The sequence below is a fragment of the Archocentrus centrarchus genome, chromosome 2 (genome assembly GCF_007364275.1).
Source record: "Archocentrus centrarchus isolate MPI-CPG fArcCen1 chromosome 2, fArcCen1, whole genome shotgun sequence".
Lineage (NCBI taxonomy): Eukaryota > Metazoa > Chordata > Actinopteri > Cichliformes > Cichlidae > Archocentrus > Archocentrus centrarchus.
The window spans coordinates 24,940,796-24,955,456 of NC_044347.1; the positions used below are offsets into that span (position 1 = coordinate 24,940,796).

The window sequence follows — 14,661 nt, forward strand, 5'->3', positions numbered from 1 at the left end:
CTGCCCAAACTACCCGAATGCACGCTGACACAGGAAGTCAGTCTAACCTACTTATTAAATTAGTGTTGTTACAAGTGTACAAATCTGGACAGTTGGAATAGTCTCTTCTTTCTTTTAGGGCATTGATATATGTAAAAAATTAAAACTAAACAAAAAGTTTAATGACAAATGTGGGTGAGCTTGGGGACCCCCTGGTGGTCAGGGGGCCCCATGCAGCCGCATATGTTGCATATGCCTCGGGCCGGCTCTGGTCTATGCATAAAAAGAAGGGCATGAAGGGACTCAGAGGAAATTTTTGAGGCTCACATATGATACCACAGTCATCTAAATGAAGACAAATGTACCACTTTTCTTTCTACCAATGAACTCCAATTACATCATCTGCTCTGCAGCCTCTGTGAGCTCTGTGTAGCAGCACCTGAACCAGTTCTCCACCTGCCACAGGTTCTGGTTGGTGTGGCCCATCAGCTTGAAGAGGATCTCCAGAGCACATCCAGCCGGCCACAGTCCAGCTTGCACTTGGAGTCTGTCCAACCACAGGACATGACTCTCTGGAAAATAAGCTGATGGATATTGAGGGCTACCACAAACGCAACTTGGCCAGTGAGCTGTCTAGTAGGGGAAACGCAAGACATGACAGGGATGAAGCTAGCTGTCTGGCAGTATCTGAACTTTCACAATTAGAGCGAGGAGTCTATCCACTAGCAAATCTTCAAATGATTAAAAAAAAAAGAAACATTTTAAAAAGTCTCCTACATACTGAAATACACGTCTGCAGTGTCTGCTCAGCTGTTATTCTCCTCTGTTACATGGACTGCAAACAGTGCTGAGAGTATTTTCAACACCGTATCAAAAGCAAGATATTTTAGATCACTTTATTTTATTCTATTTAAAAATATTCATGCAGACTACATCTATTATTATTGGACAATAAAACACCAAATAGAGCAGCTACATAGCTGCATGAGCTCAGACAATATTATCATGATTTTAAAAAAGCTGAACCCATTTTCAAGCTGTCCAGTAGGCTGAATAGGACCCTGTTTCTGGTACTTGGACCACATATCTGGCACCCATAAATAAATGAAATGGGAAAAATATGTAGTCAGAATAGAGAGCAGCTACATCACTGCTTCCTGCTGTCTTCCTCTCAGCTCCTGTGATAGCAACTAGCATTAGCATTGGGCTCAGCGAGCTAGCCAAACCTTGCAGCTGTCAAACAACTCAGAGATGTTTTCACAGCTTACACATCAACAGGACCAACCCCATTACTACAGGCAAGCAATTTGAGCCTGACAGTCAAATATTAATCGATAGTCAATTAATAAGACACTGAAATAAAGGAAATACTTTGTTGCTTCCTGCTGTCTGACTCTCTTCTATTCAAAGTTTAGCATTAGCATGAGGCACTGACAACTAGCCAAACCGTACAGCTGCCAGACAACAACTCAGAGCCATTTTCACAAATTAATCATCAACATGACTCCTGTTACTAGAGGCAAGTTATCAGAGGCTTTTTTCTTTGGAGGTGTGCTTGTTTTTGCTGGAGACCGGGGGCAGAACCACTAGTAGCCTTTAAGCTATTATATGCACAGCAATTAAATGATGCTTCTGAATATATTATTGTAACTAAGGGAGTTTAAGACATGGATGACTTTTCATCAGTCTGGTTTGCAGTCGTCGATGCAGTTATAAACCAAGGGTGTAGTTACCCCTTTTTCCATATCAGCAAGGGTCTTTGCTGCCTGCTTTAAATCTCATATATGCTATATGCATTACAGTGAGTGTACTCAGGCTGATAACCGATGACCTTTGCAATAATCCCCATCATAAACCCAGCTCATAGTTTACCTGCTCTTTTGCATTTGCTGCAACATAACATTTGCTTGAGTAGCAAACACTCACAGGTCTATGCAAGTCCCACTGTTCTCAGAAAGGGCCAATCACCCCTCCTGAAATCACATTCAATTTCAACGAGATGCCACCGAAAACCTGCTTATTCTAAATCTTAGTGATCATCACTTCATCCTACAGTGGGCTTTCTCCCGAGGCCAATTACGTTCCATCAGGCAGGAAGCCGGATGCCGGATAAAAGACATGGGGGTATATTAAGCCACACTCCAAACACAGAGAAAAGATATGCTGTTTCCGCAAAGCTAGAAGACCTACATAAGATAATGAGGGTGCCACAGTTAATGCATTGGCAATATCTGATTTCAAGATGTATTTTATGCGAGAAGGCGTACAGTATAGGAGTACGGTTGGCACAGCAATCAACCTCAGACCGGGTTGTGTAACTTAATTAATGTTAAGGAAACAGGAAATCTACAGTCAAGACCTGTGAAATGTGAAAGCACTTGTCAAGGCAAACAAATCAAGAAGGCTTGTTGTGTTGCTGTTAAAATAAAAAAAAAAATCCAAAAAACAAACCAGGCAGGCAGTGGGAACATTTGGAGAAACAGCGATGGAGAGGGAGATCTTTTCACCTCTCCATAATGACAGTTTTTTTTTTTCTTCTTTTCAACACCCACACGCAAGCGTGGGTGTACGGATGACTAGGTTGTTCAGCCTGTTACTGAAACTGCATTCACAGTGCAGACTCTGACCATTTGTGTGCGCGAGGACCCGTACCTTCATTGAGCTGTAATTTAATTTCCTATGATGACTTTCACAAGGCACACATAATGGGTTCAGATATAAAGACCTCGATAGCTCTGACTGCAACAGAGATTCGCGCTTGTTGGTCCACTGCTGCAGGAGAAGGTCGAGGTAATGAAAAACACTCCCACACACAGCGCTCTTAGTTTGCAAATAAACTTTCTTAATAACGGTGTTTACTTTTTATTTCAGCCTCCAAACCTCACATTAATCTGACGGCCCTGCATCGATCTAAAAAGTAAAAACTCTTTTCCCTGTGATCGCAAACTGAATAAATGACACATTTTCAAGTCAGTCAATCTTAAGCGTGCAACTAGTTTCCACTGCCTCGGCACACACACGATCTATTTTGCCTCGCTCTGATCTTGTCCTAGTATGCGTATCTCATCAGCGGAGGCCCTCGGCACACCGCAAACAAACCTCAGAGGTAATTAATTAGTGCACCTTTCTCAGTCTCTGCAGCATCTGCTGGTGCAGCACAGAGTGGCAGACACTGATATAGTTGACCTGCCCTGCCAGGTGGATTTCTGGACCAACCAGATGCCATATTCACACTTGCTGCCTCACAAGTTTGTGGGGCATTTCCCTCTCCTCACATCTTTGATCTCTTGCTTTCTCTGCTCTCCTCTTTTCCCTCGGCCACTCAATAAATCTTTAGCTCCTCCAGCTCTCCTTTCGCTTTTATTTCTCAGGTCTCCTGATGTGCCGATTGCCCTTGTGCTGTGTCCAGTAAGATTCCCAAGGCTAAAAGCCTTACGCAGACTTGGACTCTGGCAGGGGTTGATGAAATGAAAAACCCACTGAACATCAAATAAAACCAGAGTTGTGATATGTGTAGGAGCCAGGTGAATGCCTAAGGTTTGCCGCAAACAACAATATTATATCTTCTTTTAGCCTCCATTTAATATCTCAAACTAGCTCATTTGGTTTCGCCGTCATTAGAAAGAAGAGAAAGATGCATTCAGAGACTCTTACATGAAACCAGGAAACCATTGAATTTATGATGTTATGAAACTCAATGCTGGTTACAACTGAAGCCTACAGGTTTAAAAATGAAAAACATCTATTCCTTTCTCTACCTTTGATGGTGGTTTCACTATTTAACAATCAAACACTATTGAATCACCAACTTAACACCCGATAGTTGGGTTGTGGGTAGTGCAATCTCCAGAAAGAAGAAACAAAAAGAAAAAGAATGGATCGTGTATAAATTTTTATATAATTTTCAATGCCGAGTAACCATCAGCTGGTGGACATTTCTTGTCGTGGCAGAAAAATTATTTCAAAATAAAAGTTGAACCAGCGTCGCGGACGTTATGGTGATGTCAGTTCAAGGTAAGTCTTCAACTTCCCCTCGATGTTGTTGTTGTTAGGCCTTCAAGAAAGCAAAAGTTTGTGTTCAAGATTATCTTCTACTATCTCTTTTTTATTAGAATAAAACCAAATTTAAATGTACAAAATCATAAATAGCTTAAAAGTGTTGTTTATAATAACACTAGTTTGTGTATGTGAGAACACATTCTTTGGACTTCTGTTCACAAACATTCAATAACTACATTAGCAAAGATAAATTAATTTAATTCCTTCTTTGCAATAATCTGAACTTTATTTCTTACTTTGTAATAGACAGTCTGACCCAATCTGTATTCTACATGGAAACATGTTGACTACATGTTGACTTCAGTCCATCCATTGTTGGGGTTTCAACCATGTTTGCTGAGCAGATATGTTAAAAGAAAAGAAAAAATGTAACCCTTTCCATTTTCTGAACATTTGTGGACTGTCCCTAAAACCAATTATCTCAAGAAATGCAGATGTTTTTGCCAAGCTCCAGATTCACTGAAGGAGAAAAATGATTTAATTAGAAGTATCTAATATGCATATTGTTCCTGGTAGCTAGTTTCTTCAATTAAGTTAAAAAAAAAAAAAATTCCTTAAAATGTTGTGAATTCCCAATTATTTGTGGACGGTCCCTAATATTGTACTTCTCACTTTCACATCAACCAGTCCAACTATCTCAAGATGTTTATATGTTAGTTTCCAGTCTATTACGAGATCAAATGGCCTTCTATTTAAAACAGTTTTGAACATAAAGCTGTGGCAGCTTTTGACTGACTCACCTCAAACCATAACTCCTACCTTCCATGACCAACCTGAACCCTTTCACCTGATTTATCTGTCACTGATGGTTTTTGACCCTTAGCCTAAACTTCAGCTCAAACTTTGAAATTGTCTCTTTTCTGAGCAGGGCCTTCAGTAGGTTGTTCTAGTTTTCCACAACAGTGTGAAATATGTGGATGTCTATTTGGATTCTTGGCCCACACTCAAGCTGCAAAAACGGGACCTTTACTCTCAATCTCTCAAAACCTTGGGCACTTCTCGTGTGTCATACTTTACCACAGTCTGTTTTTGTGTTTGCTTGAGAAAGAACGTCAGAAGCCGGAAATCTGGCTGCACTGTGTACAAATCTGTGCTCCTTGTACAACAAGCTGAGTGGGATCCAAGACTCATTTCAGCACAGCAAGCAGTATTTGTCTCAATAAACCCTCAACTTTTAGTACGGGTTTCCCCAATTATGCCTGCAGGCTGTTCCACTGGGCTGGTGAAGTGGAATTGTTACTGAAATTAATGCAGAATGGAGCCTTTAACAAAATGGAATATCGTCCTTTGTTCCACATAACAGAAAGAGCGGCATTTATCTGGGCTGTGCTGTTTAGCGTTGATCAATGGTCTGGACAAAAGCACTCGTTATCTATTTCCCTGCGGAGCACGCGTCCCTGTGCTAAACCCAAAGACGGGCCCCACATTGGATGAATATCATTCACCAAATGTCAAACGCTGAAAGTAACAAACAGCTCGACCGGTAATGTTACGGCTTCAACGTTGGCTAACAGCCACGAACAGCCCATTTAATGAGCGTGGATGTGCGGTCCCTTTGAGAATGGGTGGCAATGAGACATGGACCAAATTAGTTATCAATTTAAGTATGCGCTCAGCTGTCTGGATGTTCAGCTGCTCTTCCTCTGCTATGTGGAGAATAGTCCACTTGGTGAGTGAACTAATGTTAGCAGCTAAAATGTTGGCACAGAGAGCTTTAAGCGTGGAGTTTTTAGAACACAGCTTTGGCTAAAAAATAAGCTAAAACAAAAGAGAGAGTTTGTTGTATAATGCGTCACATTTTTTCCAACACTGGATTTTTTTCTGTACTTTTTCACCTCAAAAAACTAAAGGTATGAAGTTTGTCCTCACATGACACAATCAGCTTCAGGATTGAGACTTTAGGGTTTATAATAGCCATTATTATTAAAAGGTAAGTTGGTAGTTAATTAGACTTTAATAAGCTATTATTTTTCCTATTTTTATGGCAATTTTACAGTTAAAAAAAAGCATATGCATAAAAAATGGTAATTTTATCATCATGAAATCAGTACATATTTTAATTTGGAGACAGCGGAGAGGAAGAACTTCCTTTTAGCAGGAAGAAACTTCCAGCAGAATTAGGCTCATGGAGGGTCTTTTGTCAGGCATTTCGTAAGAGGAAATAATGTTTTATTTTGTAATTCTAGCTGCTCTCACATGTTTGCTGGGGCTTTTACAATACTAATAGTGTCATTATATATAATATATAACAAACTTAATGCACAATAGAGCTTATTTTTTCCAATTTTTGTTTATTTGTATTTTGCTTTTTTATTATTACTTTATGCTGCTACTGTTTACTAGACCTTTTGTACATGGACAACAAAATATGTTTCATGGACATTCTTTATCAAAAAGAGATATTAATGTTTATTTCATGAGGCAAAATGCAATCTTCTACTTTAATAGCACCATTTACAGGATAAGCAAGAGTCCCCTCTAATATTCCAAGAGCGACAGCAGTCCCACAGTGTAGATGTCTGTGATTTTATTATGAAAGGCAAGGAGATGACAATTATTTTTCATACATGTAGAGGAACAAATCTAATAGACATTTGGCACTGACAGTTGTTTTTTGTTTGTTTTGAGGGGTTTTGGCATGGGGGGTATATTTTCTAGATATTTCTGTGCATGATTTCTTCCTGCTTTTTAAACTGTTGTTTCCCTACTAATACAAGTCTGTTACATCATTGCTTTTCATATTTTGGGGGCTGTTTCAGAGCACTGCCTTTTGCATAATTTATGTTTTTGTATAAGCTATCATAGCAAGTGGTTAAGGTTGGCATAATATCATGGTCTCTGTTAAAAATGAACAGAGAAAAGTAGGTGCGCAACTTTTATAACTCTAGCACTTTTATAATATTTATTGATTAATCTGTTAATTTTTTAATTGCTCATTTAGCCCTAACCGCTAACCCTGTTTAATAAGAGGGCTTCAGTGAGATTAAAGAACTCTTGAGTGTCCCTGCCCTGAATGAAGCTACTCAGAGTTTATAAAGTCAGGAACAGATTAAGCAAGTAATTAAAAGTAAGTCAATTGAAATGTACTCTGAGTAAACATTAGATTAGAAAAAGGTGCAAGAGAAAGGTGCCTTTAAAGTAATAAAAATGATCATGTACATATTTAGGAAGTGAATATGTGCTTGTGAGCTGCATCTCTGGGCTTTGGATAGTTTAAATAGAGGAAAATGGTTCAGTATAAAACTTAATATAAAGATGCACAAATGCACCAATACCTATTGTTTATAAGCATGCACAGTAGAAGTATAGTCACTATACTTCAGTCATTATTCTGCATGACCATACTCTATAGCTACCAGCTCAGATTCATGCGTTCAGTCAGTAATCTCTCAGTTACTGCCCCCTGGATACTTTTGGATGACATGCAATAGTAACACTAGTTTTTTTCAGTCTGGCTCTATAAAGTATCAGCACCACAGGAAGAGTCATTCTCCCTTGTCAGCACCTGCATGCAGGAATGTTGTTACTGAAAAGCACTTGGAGCTGAAAGCAGAGCAGAGAAGTGCTGTGTAAGTATGCGTCTATTCACCATTTGCTCTCAATGAAACTAAAATATTTCATGCATGCATGCATAAAACGGAAAGTCCATTTCTAGCTTTTGATCATTAGATTTGATGATTTTATGCAGATGTTTTTGAAATCATGCAAACAGCCAGCACAAAGCATCAAGTGCACTGCACCTCCCACTTAGTGAAACGTTGTTTAAACACACACCACGTCCCTCTCTAGCCGTAGTAAGGTAGACGAAAGGCCACAATTAATGTGTGAAGGGATTCTGGTGACACTAAACTGTGTAAGCTGACAAAGCAGCATTCCAGCTAAGTTATAAATAACATAGAGCAGCACTGCCTTCAGTAGACTGGGCTGTGATTACTAGTCCACCTTCTCTTCCTCTGTGTTTAAAAATCTAAGCGTTCCATTACAACAGGTCACAGTTCCACTTGTGCTGACTTTTTTCCACTCCCAATGAATGGGAAGAGAACCTGTGGATCTTAGTAGACGCTGTGCATCACGATATCTGTGCAACTGAAGGAGGAAAAAAGGCCAAAAGCAGGAATTATGCATCCATGCACTGCAATAAGGTGTCAGTATGTGAGTATTTCATTATTATTCACTTTTAACAATGTCCCGGATTAGCTTTCTCCTGTTTCTTCTTTTCATTATGGCGAGTTGGTTAACTTACTTTACAGTCATTCACTCAATGAGCACCACAACGAGGAAAATATTGGAAGCTGAAATGGTGCGATATGAAGTGATACTGTATCACATTGCTTCCTCTTGCAGTACGATACTGTATTTTGTCCCACCACCAGTTGACAACAGTCAACTCTGTTGGTAGTCAATTATGAAGTGGAGGAAAGAACCTTGGTGGGTTAATAAGTGTTAAACTATTAGTGAATTATTTATGAATCAATTTAGAATGGGGAACATATGTTGTTTGGTCACAATTAACACCTTTAAGTTTTTTTAACATGTTTGTACTTTAATATTAAAACATACCTTCTTCTCTTTAGGTAACATGACTGAATGAAAGTGGCTGTAACATTTTTATTGAAATAATGTTAGATTTCTCTGGTGCTTTTATTTTTTAATTTAAGCACATACAGCAGTGGGAAACATTGTGCAGCCAGTGCTTATAGTGAGTTACAACAGCGTGCACTTTGTTGTTGTACTCGCCTGTCTGTGAGCTTTAGCCTCCATGCATTCCTCCATCATCTGCTCTACTCTGAACTTCTCTGCCTTCAAGCTTTTCAAACACAGAGCTCAATGAGCAGAACCTAGAAGGCCTTTAAAAGCTGGATTTGAAGTTACATACTCAAGAAACTACCTACATCACAAACCCAAACCCCCATTTCACAACTGGTGCTAGACTGGAAAAAAAAAACACTCAAGGAAGAATAGAGCATCTCTCAGTCTGATGTTGCTAAGGATACGCAGTCGTGACCTCAGGTCAGTGCAGGATTTAGAAGCAAGTGGTCACAGAGTTTGTGTTACCCTCAAGGTAAAGTGTTTTTTTTTCTTCTCATTCTTTCTATTGAGAACCTTGTTTTAAAAAAATTTAAAGAGAGAGTAGAAACTACTGAACACCAGCTTTCTCTTACTAGAAAGTCTAACGTGGACCATACCTGTCAAGTCTCTTGGCTGGGAAACTCCCGTATTTTACCCCTCTGTCCCGCTATTATTATTTTCCCGTAAATTTCCCTTATTTTAATATAATAATTTTTAAAAAGCATTCCTGTGCTGCTCCAAACTGAATTCTGTCACTAGCCTCACGAGAACTGCCACCTGCAGTGGCCTGGGTGGCAGTTCTCGCGAGGTTAGTGCCGTAAGCCGGAACAAACCCGTAAAAACAGCTGGACCTCGGTTGGGCTCAGTGTTGCCAACTTAGCGGCTTTTCAGACCCCTGTAGCTACTTTTTTACCAAAAAGCGACTAGTGACAGCAAAATCCTTCGCAGTCGCCATGTTTTGTGTACATAAAGCCTTCTTACTGTGTCCCTTCATACACTTTGGTATCGCCCAGACCTCATTTCGACTCCACCTCCAACCCCCGAACCTCACTGAAACAGAGAGCCTGCCTACCCGCTTCCTCCGCTCCCATCCCCGGACCTCGCTCCGGCCTTTATCAACCTTTGAGACAGCTGACAGTGAGTTTTCGTACACAAGTTGGCAACAGTGGCTCAGATAACGGAGGAGGGTTGAACTTAGCTAGCAGTCTCACCCCAGAGTGTTTTCGTTAAATTTGATATTCTAACATTAAAAAAAATTGATGTATGTAATGTGGGTCTAGGCAAAGCATTAAAGTTATTAAGTTATTTCATAAAGTTTATCTGTAGTTCTTAACATATTTATGGTGTTTTTTCTTCACTTTTTGTCTCTCCAAAGATGTTTTTCCTCTCTCCTACAGCCTCGATTGCAACTACATGAAAATGACCAATTATGCAAATTAGGCGATGACATCATATAGCGACTTCCTATTTTCAGCAGCGGAAAATTTCCCGTATTTTTAAATACAAAACTTGACAGGTATGACATGGACACCAAGGTGTCTTTGAAAATGTGCTTCAAACTGATACCTTGGTAACATCCGCATCACTGGTTCAACTCGCATGTTGAAACAATTTTTCTACCAAGCCTAGGCATCAAGAGGCATCCACTGGCCAACAGTTTTTCAACATCGCAGTGTTTGCTGGGTAAGGATAGCCCAGTTTTATTTTTCAAGAAGACGCATTGCCCCACAACCCAACTACAAATTGTTAATGTAGTAGTGTTTGGTTGTGGTGTAGTGAAACCACCATCAAAGACAAAGAGAAAGGAGTGGATGTTCTAATTGATAAGAGATAGTAGGAAAAAATTCTTGAAGACAAACTTTCTCTTATGTGGACATTTAGGTGTCTTTGAAGACCTACTTCAAACTGATGTCATGGTAACATCTGCAACATCTGTTCAATGTTCACCTTGGAACTATTTTTCTGCCATGATTAGATGTTGAGAAAAGACGACCAGCTGATGTTTATTCAACACTGAAACGTTGTATTTTCCCGGTTACCAAACAGCACAAAGGTCAAGAGGCTGGATGGATGGATGGATGGATGGACTGTACTGTACTTCTGTGGAACCAACTTCCAGCTTGGATTCGGGAGACAGACACCCTCTCTATTTTTAAGATTAGGCTTAAAACTTTCCTTTATGATAAAGCTTATAGTTAGGGCTGGATCAGGTGACCCTGAACCATCCCTTAGTTATGCTGCTATAGGCCTAGTCTGCTGGGGGGTTCACATAATGCACTGTTTCTCATTCACCTTATTTACTTTGTTTATACTCCACTCTGCATTTAATCATTAATTGATATTAATCTCTGGCTCTCTTCCACAGCATGTCTTTCTCTCCCCTCAGCCCAACCGGTCGTGGCAGATGACTGCCCCTCCCTGAGCCTGGTTCTGCTGGAGGTTTCTTCCTGTTAAAAGGGAGTTTTTTCCTTCCCACTGTCACCAAGTGCTGCTCATAGGGGGTCGTTTTGAGTGTTGGGTTTTCTCTGTATTATTGTAGGGTCTTTACCCACAATACAAAGCGCCTTGAGGCGACAGTTTGTTGTGATTTGGCGCTATATAAATAAAATTGAATTGAATTGAATTGAATTGAATACTCTGCTTTTGAAGGCTAAGTGGAGAAAAAATGTACATATTTGAACTTCTGGCATCAATAACTCATACAAAACATTATTAGAACACCAAAAACACTTTTCAGTCATGTTAAGCAGACAACAAGCTACAAGCTTATTTTCATCAAGACACGTCATCTTTCAGCCTGGACATATAACACCAGTGGAAGCTGGCTATGAGCCAAGTGCATATGGAACAACTTCAAAATGCAACAAGGGAACAAAAAAATACACATAGTTTAGTTAGCTTCAGTCAGAGTGATTTGTACACTCAGATATTTACCTTTAAATAAATAATAATAATATATAAACATAATCCAGGCCTTATGATGGATTTGTTGTATGCAGCCTCTTGCAGAAGCAGCTGATCTGCGAGAGTCTTGTAATGTCTGGAAAAGTGCACGAAGCACCACTTTTCTTTTCTCAGACTACTGGCAGAAAAGTCAGTTGTCAAAGTAATCATTGAGTCTCCAGTATTGATCAGTACCCGCCCACACATATACACACACCTCCCTTCAGATAAATAGTGACAGTTTTCTAATACTACATGGTGAAGTGAAAATCTAGCTCCTTTTTCCTTTTTTTCCTTTTCAGTGGACTCGATCAAGATCACAACATTTGAGCTGATGTTTTACACGTACAGCAATCCCCGCCTGACTCTGACTGTGGCACTTGTCTGTATTGTTGTAAAAAAGCACATGGGCTCAGGAGCCATCAGATCTAATAAAAGTCCTAATGATTGCACCTGCACATGCGGTGGGATGTGAAATGCAGCGGAGGAGAGGTGTTGGTCTGGAATCGCAATATCTGCCATTTAGTTTGATGCTGGAGCCTTAAATTCTGCCCCCAGCAGGCGGGTGACACAGTGCCACTCGTTTTGCGGTACAATTTGGGTCAGCGTCGGCTGATATTTTAAGATACAATAGCCTGAAGTTACTTCCCTGCTTGTGTATGTGTCACAAAAAAAATGGCATCAGCTCATGAATTAGCAAATCCAATCAGAGTTTCATGATAGCTGTCTGCTCAGAGGGGGCCTCATGGGAGGACACTGCTAACTGTGGCTCCCGAGGTTAACAAGCAGAATGAAGAAAGGTTTCTTCTTGCGGATGAAAAAGGAAAAATGTACTTCCTTTAGCGTGCCTGAGTGGTACAGTATGTTGACGACTGATTGGAAACTCGTGGCTGCTGCTTTAATCCACCGTCTGAGTGAGACAGCGTCTGAGGAGCAGCATTGTTGGAAACACGAGCAGGAAGCTGTGTTATGTTGGAGGGGCTTTTTTTTTCACACCCAGGCTTCTGTGTATGTGGGGTGCTGGCAGTGTGTGAGATAAAGCTGTTTCAGTGCTTACAGGAAACCCAACCCATCCATCTGACCAGCGCATAATGGCTTTAGAGATGGGGGGTGGGGGTGGGGGGCTTTCTAGTATGGCAAGTAAATGTATCAGCACAGCGCAGGGGTGTTTCCAGGATTTTTATCAAATGGCATGGCATGTGGGGGGGGGGGGGGGGGGGGGGGGGGCTCACAGGAAGTAAGAATATTTGATCAGAAACACAGGTGTAGGCTCATGTGCAGCCCTGTGCCATTGTGCAGAGTGTATTACATAAAAAGTGGCACTGCACAAGCCAGAGAGCTGTTTTGTATTGTAACTGTTGAGGAGCTTTATCTATAATAATACACCATCATTTATAGGTAGCACTTCATAGTACAGCCCACGTCTTATGATGCAATTTCCTAAAATTAACCATCTTTGTTTACTGTTGGGGTATTTTAGATGAAAGAACAAACAATCTTTCCACTTCTTACGTTATATTTACATAGTACTGTTAGGGCTGTACAGTATCTTTGCCTCAGTTTCACACATGGTAGTTACAAATTAGTATTAATTGTTTGTCATTTCCTTTAAAATACCCCAAAGATAGTCATTAAAAAAAAAAATACCCCAGACGTACTTGTTACTTAAGAAGTTTCTGTGGTATAATTTGGTTCATCTTTCCTTTAAAACCTTCAGTTGTTACGCCCTTGCTTTACTGTACGGCACCAACCAGTATTAGTAGGTATCAAAAATCATGGCATAAATTCAGAAGAATACGTGGAAAATATTGGGAAAGAACACCATAAGTTGTGGGCTGTATTACAGAGTGCTAAATCAGCAAAATAATAAGTAACTAAAGCTGTAAAATAAATGATATAGAGTAAAAAGTACAATGTTTGCATCCACAATATAGTGGAGTAGAGTGGAGTAGAAGCAGAAAGCAGCTTGAGAGAAATACTTAAGGTGCATTAAAACTGGGGGGCCAATATATATATATACATTTCTTTCTTTTTTTTGGGGGGGGGGGGGTAACAGGTACCAACCCATGCCCCCTTCTGTGTATGCCCCTGGCACTGAGGTGGAGGCGGGACTGCTGTGGATTAAGGGTTTGAATGGTGTGAATAATCCACTCACCATGTTGACTTCTGACACCATGTCTATGCTGGCCACGTCTATGCTCATGCCAACCGCAACAGGGGGCCCTGGAAGAGATTAAACAGCTGATTATGCATACAGACCTCCACCTCTACATCTGACCGCTCCACTCTAAATGGCGCCAAAAATAAAGCTGGGGATTAATGGGGGTGCTGGGGGATAAATGCGGCGCATACCTCCAAAGTCCGGCCTCAGTCGGATGTCGTATCCTTTAAGTAGTTTATCCACCGTCTCCTTCACAAAAGACATGTTGCCCGGTTCATTGACGCTGAAATGACAGCAGAAGAACAGAAAAAGAAAACATCACCTTGACTCCCCGCATCAATCAGACCGGGCAATAACCTTGACTTCTCACAAAAATAAATAAATAAATAAATCACTCACCTTTTTGCGCAACACACAATCGAACCGATAATCAGTGCGGACAAGACGCGAAATTGACGAACCTTGTGCAGCGCAAACATCCCCCCTTTCCTTTTTTTTTTTTTAAATTATAAAGCACAAGCGCAGCAACAGCGGAGAGCTCCCCCCCTGCAATCAACAGCCGAGACGGACACTCTTCAAATCCAGAGTAAATCCATTGATTGCCCCCCAAAAAATGAGAAAGTAGACTGAGGCGCGGAAAAGTCAGCAGCTCACTGTGGACAGAGTCAGATGTGAAATATGGGCTGACATCGCCTCCCTGTCGCAAATATTGGCTCCGCTTCCCCTTTTTGCCGTCTCTGACTGTGCGAGAGGCTCTTACATTCAGGAGATGAGGCGCATATTGATGAGGAGAGAACATACAGGGGGGGTGATGCTGCTGCTGGTGGCGGCCGCGGTGAAGGCACTCGGCTTGTTCACATCAGAAACGAAGCCCCAACACTTAATGCACTGTAAAAAATACCCACCAGCAGCTGAAGTATAATCTACAAATTCAAGATTTTCATTTTACA

At 40.7% G+C, this 14,661-nt stretch overlaps 1 protein-coding gene across 2 annotated transcripts in view; it reads right to left on the bottom strand.

Annotated features, from left to right (window-relative positions):
* The window catches only part of LOC115790667 (gamma-aminobutyric acid receptor subunit beta-3-like), a 93,185-nt gene that overhangs the window by 46,447 nt on the left and 32,077 nt on the right, over window positions 1-14,661 (bottom strand). For both annotated transcript variants that reach the window (XM_030744550.1, XM_030744542.1), the window contains exons 3-4: window positions 13,903-13,994; window positions 13,706-13,773 (exon numbers count right to left, since the gene is read on the bottom strand). In XM_030744550.1, the coding sequence (XP_030600410.1) occupies window positions 13,706-13,773; window positions 13,903-13,994 (160 nt within the window). The remainder of the gene's footprint in view (window positions 1-13,705; window positions 13,774-13,902; window positions 13,995-14,661) is intronic.